This window comes from Pteropus vampyrus, unplaced genomic scaffold (genome assembly GCF_000151845.1).
Source record: "Pteropus vampyrus isolate Shadow unplaced genomic scaffold, Pvam_2.0 Scaffold43, whole genome shotgun sequence".
Classification (NCBI taxonomy): domain Eukaryota; kingdom Metazoa; phylum Chordata; class Mammalia; order Chiroptera; family Pteropodidae; genus Pteropus; species Pteropus vampyrus.
This window is the reverse complement of record NW_011888824.1, coordinates 2,481,091-2,493,791: the sequence shown is the minus strand read 5'-3', so window position 1 is coordinate 2,493,791 and position 12,701 is coordinate 2,481,091. Positions and strand designations below refer to the sequence as shown.

The window sequence follows — 12,701 nt, the reverse complement described above, 5'->3', positions numbered from 1 at the left end:
GTTTGTAAGCTAGATATTAAATTAACTTTCAGTGCTATTTCCCAGCTGTAAAATTGACCGTTTAATGTGGAAAATTATTCTTTTTAGCGGGAAACAGACTAATGAATCTGAAGACCTATTTTAGGTTTTTATGTTGTTGCTTGAGACCAAAATAACAAACTCTAATGCGCATTTCTTTCTTAGAACTGTAGGGACCATACAGGTGGCCCATATTGCAATAAATGTCTTCCTGGTTTCTATGGAGATCCTACTAAAGGAACCTCTGAAGACTGTCAGCCCTGTGCCTGTCCACTTAATATCGCATCCAATAAGTGAGTAACAAACTTACCTCTCTAACGAGTTGGGCATCCAGTTCTATAAGTGCATTTTCGAGATAGAGTGTACCCTTTCTCTTGTCACACATAAATAAATAATAAGTATATGCATTAATTTCTCAGAAGGTAATATGAGTTTTTCTAAATAGAAAATAAAGTTATGACTATTTATTCTGCAGAAGTTTTAATATTTTATCTGTATTTTTGGTGATTTAATATCGAAGAGCCAGAATTCAAATAGCATTTCTAAACTAAATGCAAAGAACAGACATATTTTATACACACATATAATCATGAACACACACACATATTTTCACACTGTGATAAAAAGACCATTAACATAAATCCTGCTCCTTTGGGTCCCAGCTTCACACTATTTGCTTTTAAATCTTGGGCAAGTCACAAACCCCTCAAAATGGTAAAATGAGATCAATCTACTGGACCTTTAAGCACCAGTTCTATCCCTTAGTTATCATTGGGTTTACCGTATTATCATATAATGTCATATTATATATGTTTATCTTATCAAAAGTTATAGTGGTATTATAATAAATTATATGACTATTGAAACATAGGTGATAATTAGCATCTTTTTCGACATAAACTAGATCTAGAAAAAGTTTGACAAACTTCACACAATTTTCCTAGTCATCCGGTTTACTTCCTTTCTTTCTTTTTTCTTTCCTTCTTTCTTTTTTTAAAATTTTTTTCCCTTTTGTTCACCTAGAGTAATAAACTCTTAGAGAAAAATTTTAAATATATATATTTTTTATCTGCCTCTTCCCCTTATCTTTTAGGGAAATAACTCTATCCCAGCTGCTCTAATTCAAATTCCCTCAGGGCAGCAATCCTTAAGTAAATACCTAAGAAAGAAAATGAAACAATTTTTTTTTTTTAATGGAGCATACTATGTTCAACCAAAGTGAACATTTTTTACTGTAAAAAGTTGTAAATAACTATAATTTTAAATGAAAGGAATTTTTGTTGAGAACTCTCTTAAAGGTAAACTTGGTGCTTAATAAAGTTCATATGATAGTATGTATTTTTCAACTATTTTAATGTTGTAATAATGCTCATATAGCAGAATTTTTTAATGATTGTTTAATAAAATCTGTCAGCTATAGTCTTTTAATGTGAAAGTGTCAAGATACTACTAATGAAAAATGGCCTTTTGTTAGTAGATTCAATGGATACTACAAGCTAAAGACTGAGAATAATTCTGTCATTAAGCTAAAAAGTCCTCACTGGAATTATGCTTCTTACTCTTCAGCTAACACGAAACCCTGGTCCTTCTGGCAACAGCTCTCCTTTCTCAAAATTCTCCACGTTAGTCCCCGGAAAAGAAGAGAAAGAACTAACATTTAATAAAAACAGACTACTATATTCTAGATATAAGGTCAAGCACTATATTTGATATTAGTTCATCCACTCAAACAAGCCAATAAAGTGTATATTATTATCCTCATTTTATAGATTTTTTTAAAAAGATTCTGAGTGAGAAAATAATAGTATGGAACCAATTCTAGAGCTAGAATTCCTTGATTTAAATGCTGAGTTTCATGCTTTGTAGCTGCATGACTCTGGAAAAGATGCTTTTCCTGTGTCTCAGTTCTGTCCTTATTGTGATAATAGGACCATCTCATAGGGTTATTATGAGAATTACATAAATTAAAATACACAGAGCACCTAAAATAGTAATCGGACAGGATAAGCCCCAAACAAGGACTGACTATAATGAAGTAAATTTTCAGAGTCATAAAATACTAAACTGTCAGTGTTGAAAGTTTAAATCCATGTGCTTTCCAGTTGCCCATACTCTACATCGAGACTTCTTTAACAAACACACTTCATTTTAAGTGTTAACATCACAAACAATTAAATGGGAAATTGAGTTATTAGTGATGAAATCATTTCCAGAGTTTAGGGCATGAGCCTGGGTGGGCACACAACTTTCAGAGAAGAGGAAGAAGGCAAAAGAGAAATCTACTACAAAATAATAAATATTGGAGAACAAATTAAATTCCTTCACAATTAATGGTTAGTCAGCCCTATGTTGACTGTAAGGTGACACAAAACTTGCTCTCTGGTGTACTTGTGAAGTGTTAGATCATGCAGTAGAGCACCTACTTATTCACTATGGCTAAATGAATTCTTCAGAACCGTCTAATATACATGAAACACACTGTTCAACACTATCTTCCACTGAAAGCAGAAGAATTGTGTCTATCCATTCATTTGCATTGCACTTCTTCTTGGCTAAAAAGTCATAGGGACTATCATAGTTGTCAATCCATTAGAGATGGCCATTCATAGTATCATATTAATCTTATTCTAATGCATTTTTGGAATTATGTAATTGATTAAATTTGTAGAGCTTATGGATTAATCCTCAAAGCCGACCAACAATAAAAGCACTGGGCTACTAGGGAAGAACTTTGTTTGGGTTATTGTAGGCATTTTTGGCCCATCCTTCTCAGTTTCCTATGCTTCTACCTTAATAATAGATTCCAGTTGTGTTCCCGAAAGGAAAAAGAGTCAGCAGGCATTAAATACCATCCATCAGTGCCAAAGGGATTGAGGTCCCAGAGTCTAGTGATTGTATTTCCTAAAGTATGTGTATTCCAATTTTATATAATTATGTAAATCTTGATTTAAAAATAAAGACAATTAAAGACAATTCAATAATGACCGAATCAGTTACACCAAGTATTTAAAGGTAGTTTCATTTACATTAAATAATTATTAAATTATTAAGTAATAATTTTATTCACACAAGTAGAATTCAGAATAGAGCAGTAACATGTTTTAAATTCCAGCTTTTAATGTGGTGTTTTTATAGTAGAAAAGGGGCACAGTAACAATCCATTTATTTAAAAAAGTCCTGGAAGTTTGTTTTCAGAGTTATAAAGTCTTTTAAATTTAAACCAACTTGGAAAATGAACATAGTTTACTGCAAAATTATGATGAGAAAAATTAAATCTAATAACCTTAATTTTTTTAAATTACTAAATAATGAGACACTTAATGCCTTAGGGGAACAGTCCTTAAAAAGTTTTTAGTCATCACTGTTATAATTTGAGTTAGAAATTCTGTGGAATAAATTTAATATATTGAATATGAATATGTTGATATGAATATATGAATATGAATATGTGATATCCATATGAATATATTGAATATCAATATAAGTATATTGAATCTGGAATTCAAAAGATGGGATTTGAATTTTCACAGGTTATTCAGAAAAAAAGAAAGAAATCAGATAAAGGTTGCTGCAACCTTCATCTGGAAGTGTAAAACTTAGTGATGGTTTTGCCTTGATGATTTATCTATTTAATTCCTGGTCATAAATCTTATAAATCATAAGCATTTTGGCTCCAAGTTTTTTACATAATATTGCTAAATAAATCAAATGTGTAGGGAGATAGAGATAGATTGGTATACTTATTATGATGTATACATACAGACAAGCATATACTATTTAAATTATACATATATATCAACTTCATTAACGATTTACAGTGTCCATTCTTTGCTTAGCCTTCTCATCTTGGTTATGTACATATTCTAGGTATAGACTATAACTAGGCAGTGAAATTTATCTCTAGAGAAGCAAGTAAAATGGAAATATTTCAAATGTTTTATATTCATTTATTTCTGGCATCACATAGCTTGTAGATTAAATATTATGTGAAAAGACATAATTGTTTGCCCTTGAACACTCAGGATGTATTTGAATAGATAATATTATTAAAATCATAGATTTTTTTTATCAGTTGTATAATAAAAGTAGAGATATTTTTTGCACAAGACTGGACAGAGGATAGGCCTTCAATAGGTTCTATCTACTAAAATTTTTGTAAATACTTCTTTGTGTGCATCAGGAATGCTAAAATTTGGATTTCTGAAAAAATGGAACACTGCTAGACCTGACTTTTGGGCTCACTCAAGTGTCCACACTGAATTACTGTTGTTAAAATTAGTAGTTACAATGGAGAAATATTATTCTCTAATATTCTAAGGCAAAAGATATTTTAAAGAAACATTCAGCAATGTTATTTAGAAATTTTCGAGCATGTAAGGTATTTTAGAGCACTTTCCTACACATTCTTTTATGTCTATACAGGCAATTATGATATATCGTACTAGTCCCATTAAACAAGAAGGGAAGACTAAACTCCAGAGAAATTAAATGCCTTGGTCATGATCATATGGCTTGCTTGTGGCAGAACCAGTATTAGAATCCATATATTCACCTCTCTGTGCTTCTTCCAGTGGGGCTATAGAAATAAAAACAATTTCAGAAATACTGAAGAGAAGCAAAAGGAAATTAATAGAATTTAATAATGGACAAACTGCTGTAAATGTTCATTGTAAAAAATGACTCAAGGGTTTGGCAAAAGTTATGCTAACTCAAATGTAAGGGACTAAAGCAGGACAAGAAAGTGCAAGTATAATTATTTAACAAATAACTAAGTACCTTAAAACTTAAACAAATCAATGTACTTTGGCAAAAAATTTTAAAGTGCTAAATTGCAGCTATGATTTATTGTGCCACTATGCTAAGAGTTTGCTTTTATACTTTTTCAGTATGAAAGGCTTTAGTAGGTAGATCATCTCATTTTGCAGAATGAGAAACTCATGTTTAGAGAAATATAGTATCCAATGACACAGAAAATAACTCAATACTGATTACAAAGCCTGTAAGTGGTCATTAAGTCAGATTTCATAGTATTCGAAGATAACTAAAGAAATGTGAGTTTGCTTACCGAGTCTTGTAAGAGTAAGTAAAACAGAGATCACTAAACTGAAAGAAGAAAAAACTTATGAAGAAACTTCAAAAATTCATGTGGCCCAAACCCACATCATGAACTAAATGAGTTTTTTCTTCATTTTTCTTCTCTTCTTCTCTGTCCTCTGCTCTTTTGGCAATTAGGTTTGAACATCCTCATTACTCTGACCCCCAGCTTCCTCACTGACGCTTTGCAGCATCTCATCCCTTTGTGTCGCTTTCCCTGCTCAGGTGTTCTGGATTACAATTAGTTAAAAAGACTCCTGCTTCCCTATCATACATGCAAACACAGTACATGCCCTAAAATCCTAATCCTCATGATGGAAATGTTATGCCAGGGACAAAAGGAATAGTTATCTCATATCACATCACAGTCCCAAGAGACAGTTCAGCTCCCTCTTGCATTAGCTGTGAGAAAGCTCAACGCCATATGCTTACCTGCCACTATCAAATACCTTACAAACTTCATTTTGCACTCTAAATATGCCCTTGATTTTATATTATTTTTTAGTGTTTTTTTCTCTTGAAACTTATTGTATCATTTTATTTTAATGTATATATTTTGATAGGTAAAATTAAATTCCTTTTGGAGCAAGGCTAATTGTATACATACATATGTTTTTACATACATAAACACATACACTTATGTTCACATACACAGACATACATATATACACATATATATATCTACTTATAAATTAATCATTGTAAGTATAAATTGTATGTTCAGCCATTAAAAAGGACTATTTTTATGTGTAGATCCTTGCTATGTAGTCCAAAAATTACTTCTCTTCCTCTCTCTATTTGTGGAAAATGCTTGCTGTTCTTAGATCTCTAGTGTCTTCTGTGGCATGGAATAGATAATTCAGGAAGCAGAACACTCTCGCTGCCAGTGTAGAGCTAGCTAACTAGAATTAAATGACATAATCTTGGAATCACTTGAGGTCAACAATGATCTTACAGTTCCCTCTTTCTGTCACAGAACAGTTAGTTTCAAATTTTAGCCAAAATCGGTGTCAGGTTGCTGCATTTGCTAATCCAGATTCTATAGACATGTTTTGTTTTCTAGGTTTATCCCTCATTCTTATTTTATTTGTGGCGTTGAATGTCATCTTCTCCATAGCTACAACTGCAAGTATAGTCGTAATGGAGTGAACCTTCAGTTTGTGTTGTTTAAAGAATATTGAAGCCCAAATACAGTTTTATGTTATGAGGACATTTTATTTAGACGCATCACGTCAAGTATTTATATCACCAAAAGTTCAGACTTACTTAATTCTTATGAATAAGTTGAATGCTGGTTGGTTATTGAGAAAAGAGAGCATCAGATTAGAATTCAGAAGTCCCGGATACCATGCTAAATTCTCCTGGCAATGACTTTGGGCAAGAAAAATTATACCTGACCCAACCAGCTGATAAAATTTTGGAAAGATGTGATAAAATTATTAGCAAAATCACTCAGAAAATGTAAAGAGCTAGTTAAATCTAGTATATTATTGTACTGCTCATCTTTTCCTGAAAAAATATTGATTTTTGTCAGTGATAGTATTTTAATATACTTCTGTCAGTTTTAAGTGATGCATAAGTATATTTAAGAATTTGAAATCTATTTTATAAATAGTTTTCAAGTATCAGGATCCTTTTCAAGTACGTTTAACATGGCTTATGATAAACTGATTTAGGATTTTTAAAAAATAATTGATATGGTTTTCTTTCAATCACTGTAGATCCACATGGAGGGGAAACCTAAGGCTTCTATTTAGTCATTCTCCATAGATGATAAGATAGTTATAGAATGCCAGCCTAAAAAAAAGACATATGCATATTCTAGAAATTTGTCAAAATCCAGTCCTTCATTTTATGTCTGAAAACAATAGCCGATCAATGAGTAAGGAAGGGAAAAATCTTATTTCTTTTAATTTTTACTTGTGCCTCTTCTCTTCAGTGCAATCATTCTCCTGTCAAGAAAATCACCCACAGTGAGCTCCCTTTGGGTGACAGGTGGCAAACCACAGGCTACTTTCTAAAAGATGGTTCTCTTCTCACACAGCGTAGGTTGGGTGTGTTTTCGTTCTGCTGTTCGTGGCAGCCACCAGAACCCCTTAACATGGAATCTTTTAACTGGATAACATTTGTGAACTCAAAATATCCCAGACCAGGCTTCCTCCCCTTTTACCCCAACAGATTTATTTAGACTTCCCATTGAGTTGAAATGTCTAAAATGATAGAATGACTTGGTCCTAATAGCTTGCTACTATCAAAATTATAAGAATTATTAAATCTTTAAAGGACTACTATGAGTCAAGCCAGAGTAATACTATTCAAAAATAGTACTCATGATCAGATCTGCACAAGTTAAGAAAGTGTTCCAAAGTCATGCAAACATCAGGAGTGAAACAAGCCTAGGAGGTGCAGTGTTTAATTTGTTGTTCGCTCTTTAATTCATTTAGCCAACAAGCAAGCTTCTATTGAATTGTCCTGTCATATGTAATAGAAAATAAATCTATTTAGGGAAAACATAATGGAAGAAAGATTAATTGAGGGCATTTTCTTTTAAAATAGTAGAGCAGCAGAACTCACAGAATGCAAAGTGGTTGATGGCTCTTGAGAAAGCCATGATGTCAGTCTCAGGATAAGTGTTCATGCATAAGAGGTGTCTCTCGCGAGGCAAAGAAATGTGGCTGGAGTTGACCATGTCGTTGAAAGCTAAAGCTGGCACATAATTGCTCTGCTGTTTCTGGATTCGGTGTTCAACTCTATTGGTTCAGACCCACACTGGAAATGTGTGCAAAAGAGGTAAATTTTGGAGCATACCAGAAAATGAAAAATGGCAAAGTTTTTGTTTGTTCGTTTGTTTTGATTTTATTATAAATTTAAGTAGACTATTCATGCTTGATCTCTTCCGAAAGCTTTTTGGAGGATTCCATCTGTGTAAACCACGTGCCCATGAACACACATGGGCAGCAGCCTGCTCTCGCTCACTCGCTCTCTCTTTCTCTCCCTCCCTCTCTCCTTCCCTTGCCCTTTTCTTTCACCCATGATGAAAGGGGAAAAAGTGGGAACCCTACCACCACCACCATCACTACCACATACTGAGTTTTCCAAAATCTCTAACAGATTTCTCTGGGAGGCTTCAAATTCAGAAGGACTTGGCTGGAGAGGAAGAATATGAGGCTATATTGTGCCAGGCCTGAGAATCCGTAAAAAGGAGCAGTACAGTCCCACTTGTTACTGATGAGCACAGACCGAGAACAGTCAAAAGTCAGTTAATAACATGTCACATGGATATTGCTCTCCACTGGGCTATATTCACGTCTGCAGAAATAGCAATGTCATTTCATCCTCGACTGGCCAGACCCTGATCTCTGTCTGCGAGACGAGAATGACCAGCCTGTATCTTTTTGTCACAGCAGTACTGGAGAGAGAGAGATGAAAATATGCCGCTAATGACTTTGTGTATGTGCTTCTTCCTTGTCCCTGTTGTTCCCCAACAACATCAACATAGCTTTAGCCCGACGTGCCATTTAGACCGAAGCCTTGGATTGATCTGTGATGAATGCCCTGTCGGGTATACAGGACCACGCTGCGAGAGGTAAGCACACACTACACTGTCTTTCAAAATGATTTCTACCTTGGGAGTTATAAAACCACAGGCATTATCATCCTTTGCACTACCCCAGAAAAGCTGCCACACTCAGTGAGATGAAATAAAGTGTCTCACCATACTTGTCAAACAAATGCATTATATTTTTATAGTTTATTTATTCTCTAGAAATTGCTCTATAAATCTCCACTCACTCAGAGAATGTTTGATTAATGTTTTAATCTTAAAGGTTAAGCATTAACCTACAATCTTTCTAGAAAGTATTACTCAAGTGGAAAGTCATGAACTTTAAGATTTATCTTACTGTCTACGTTGGCACCATTTATTTTTCATAATTAGCTTTTTGTCCTTAAAACACGGCTTAAATGTGTAGTTCATAGTTCAGGAAGTGGTTTTTAATTTACCTTAAATATAATTTGAAAATAGAAATAAAATGTAATTTGTTATCATGATTTATATCCTCTTCTGAGCACTTCTAAGCCAATATTTTAATTCTTGTTGATTTTACTAGGCTGCTTTGCAGTAGAATCATATATATTATTTCATGTAATTTATGTGATTATTTTTCTTCCTGAAATCTTTTTGAAGAAAAGGTTCTTCTGGAATTTAGTTTCAATATGAAAAAAGTAAAGAATTCTCCCTTGATATCATTGACAAACACACTACCTCTTTGGTTTTAGCACTGAAAATAGTCTCCTTTGCTGTCGTTGCTGGGGGTTGGGGAGGGGTGGCAGAGGAAGTGACCTGCTTTCACCTATCACCACCAAGGCTAACACCACAGAGGGCTATTTCTGCCTTTCTTTTCTTGTCCTCTTGGCAGCCATCACCCTTATTTCAACCAGAGTACATAAAGTTAATGAAACAGGATCCAATCTCCCAGAGAGAATTTAGCTAACTGCTAGCAGCCTGTGGACGAAGTCCTAATAACAGTTTCTAGCAGCAACCAGTGCTATTTGTGAGTATGGTAGCATCTGTAAATTAGTAATGGAAGAACAGAACTGAAGTAAGGATTTATTAGCAATCAAAAAACTAGAGATCGTTAATTGTGTTTTTAAAAAAGAGGGCATATGTATATTACTTACTATAATAGCAGAACATATCATTGCCAAGATAGATTTTGTCAAATTCCTAACCACCACCACCCCCTCCCCAACCTCCTGCTGACTACAAGCAATCTATTTTTTTTAGCAACTGGAAAATGACAGCTGCTCTGTCATACAAAGCCATTAAATCCACTTATCTAGGTGATCATAATCTCTGATGTATTTATATTGCTTTCATTCATGCTCTGTATTTTCTATACATCTTAGACAATACTTTCTGAACCATATTCAATTTAATATCTTACATTTTATTTAACAAATATCTATTTAGCAACCATCATGTGCTAGGCACAGAGCTAGACATAGCATATAAACAGATGCATTATACAATCCTTGCCCTCAAGCAGCTCACATCTTTAATGTGGGTGAGAATGGCTGAATGTGTTCTGGAAAGAATTCTAATCTGCTTAATAAAAATCTCCAAAGAAAGTCATACCTGACAGAAAGCATGATTTCCTGTCTAAAATTTTTATTAATCTGATTAAAAGGAAGATGGAAACATGCATATACAGTTTATCAAATGGCATATCTTATCTCCAATTCAAGGTTTTAAGTCAAAAATAATCTTAATTTATTATTATAAAGAAGATGATATATTATATTTTTCTAGCCAGAATTTGGATTAAGATTTTCTGGGAATATTTAGAATTTACTATTTCTTTGTATTTATATAAACCAAAAAGTCCATTAGTCGGGTCTAAAATATTCAAAGAAATATTTTTTGAGATGTGCAGGCTTCAGTGGAAAGGAGGGGGAATAAAAGTTGGGGTAAGGAGAAGGTACTAAAATTTTGTAATCAAAACTATTCTGGAAGTGATTAGTGTAATCAGATGATGCACATCATCTTCATAAAATCAGCATTAGAAAACTAAAGCAGCGTTTCCCAAACTATGGATGTCCTTGGAATAGAGCTCTGTGGTCACATAAGTTTGGGAAGTATCTTTTAACATGTTAAAAGTTCTGACATATCCTTGAGTGAAGAAATTTGTTCAATTTGTTTAACTAAGTGTTTTCTAATCTTATGTGACCATACATCCCCTGCTTTTATTATATTGCTTTTATTATATTTCAAGAATGCATCTCAGACTATAACTCAAGTAGACATGACTTGTAACTTTATATTCTTTATCTCAATTTAATTTCTATTCTGATACCAAATGAGCCATATGTAGGAGCTGTGAGAGCTTGGAAACATAATCTCAGTCAAGTATACTTTAAACTTACACAATGTCATATGTCAATTATATCTCAATTAAAATATTTTTTCTCTCTCCTCTGTATTTCCTAGTTTTGCACTAAAATTCTAACAAGCTTACTTAGTACCAAGGCCTGAATGCTTGAGAGAGAGAGAGAGAGAGAGAGACAGACAGACAGACAGATTGACAGACTGACAGACAGACAGACAGACTGAGACTGAGATTGTGTGTGTATTTTGTGTAATGGCCATATGGTGGGGCCAGCCAGAACTGAGCAATTGATCCAAGTGTGTTTCTGCTAACCTCTTCCTTTTCCATGTCCTCCTGATTACCTTTCCCTTCAGGTCTAATAACTCTATGCACTCTTTTCACACCACTCATGGGGCACAGTACTCATTCTGCTGCTTCTGTTGCACCTTGGGACCCATCGACATCTCTATTCTCATCACTTTCCCTTCATCTGCCTCTCTATCTCCACCACATTTTCTCATCAAAGATGATTTGCAGGAAGAGATGCCATGTTCATAGAAATGGTGACTTTTAAAGCTCAAAGTCCAAATTTTTATGTTTCTGCTTTCTTCCTTGCCAGATCCCTTAACTCAGTCATGTAGCACGAGAATGGTTGTGCTGCCTGAGTTGAGAGAATGAAGAAAAATCATGAAAAAGAGGGTGGTAAAAGAAGATATGATAAAATATTGATTGCTATTCTGTTACATGTAGAACACTACTTACAATTTTGGGAAACTTTTGAGTGGGGCCAAAGTACCTGTACTTTCAGATATCACTGTTTTCCTCTGACTGGTGAATGTTTTAAACAACAACAACAAAAAGAGAGTCAGGGGATGAGGTATTCATCATGGCACTTTGCTAAGATCCTAGGCTTTTATCACCTGGACAAGAAGAGAAGAAAATAGATAAACAAAGAGACAGTATCTAGAAAGGCAAAAAGGGATGAATGTTGGAGCATCAAAAGAAATTGAAAAGAATATGGAGGGAAAAAAGTAAACTAAATGCTGATGATACCTGCTCTGGTGGACCTTAGCTACTTTCAGAATAAGTGTGTAGCCTCAGCAACATATCAAACTCTATGGAGAAAGGCATTAAAAAGACAGGGGCAAGTTCACCCAGTGGGATCTATAGGGCCACATGAAATTTAATGGCATACTTGGACCCCTTAAACTCTGTCTCCTCCCTAGCTGGCTGGCTAACTTTTAACAACCCCTCCCTAAGTGAGGAAAGAATGGTCAAAATCAAATCTAATTTCACAATTGCTACTGAGAATGCAGAAGGTATTTAAATCTAATTGCTTAATTAAAATTTGGAAAATTTACCTATAATTTTATCCACAATTCATATTTGATGCTAGAGAAGTTTTTTTTTTTTTAAATTTCAATTCCCAAATTATAGTTAGATGTTCTCTGCTTTAGAAATACCTGACTCTGAATCAAGTTTAATTGCCATCTGATCACTGTGTTGGTGAGAATTTCTACTGATGTTTAAGTCTCCTTGAGCCCTTGAGTCCTGGATGCAGAGCATGGGGTGCAGAAATAAGAAAAGAGAAACTTACTTGATAGTAACACTAACAAAATTGTGACTCTAAGTGTGGTTTGAAAAGGCTGCTCATGTGGTTTCATAGTGTGTACACTGCACAAAAGTATTTGGCTAAGAGGCAGATTAGGGGTTCAAATCCAC

General features: G+C 34.1%; 1 protein-coding gene across 1 annotated transcript in view; it reads left to right on the top strand.

Annotated features, from left to right (window-relative positions):
- The window catches only part of LAMA2 (laminin subunit alpha 2), a 391,580-nt gene that overhangs the window by 183,198 nt on the left and 195,681 nt on the right, over positions 1 to 12,701 (top strand). The window contains exons 18-19 of the mRNA XM_023529836.1: positions 184 to 311; positions 8,612 to 8,698. Coding sequence (XP_023385604.1) covers positions 184 to 311; positions 8,612 to 8,698 — 215 coding nt within the window. The remainder of the gene's footprint in view (positions 1 to 183; positions 312 to 8,611; positions 8,699 to 12,701) is intronic.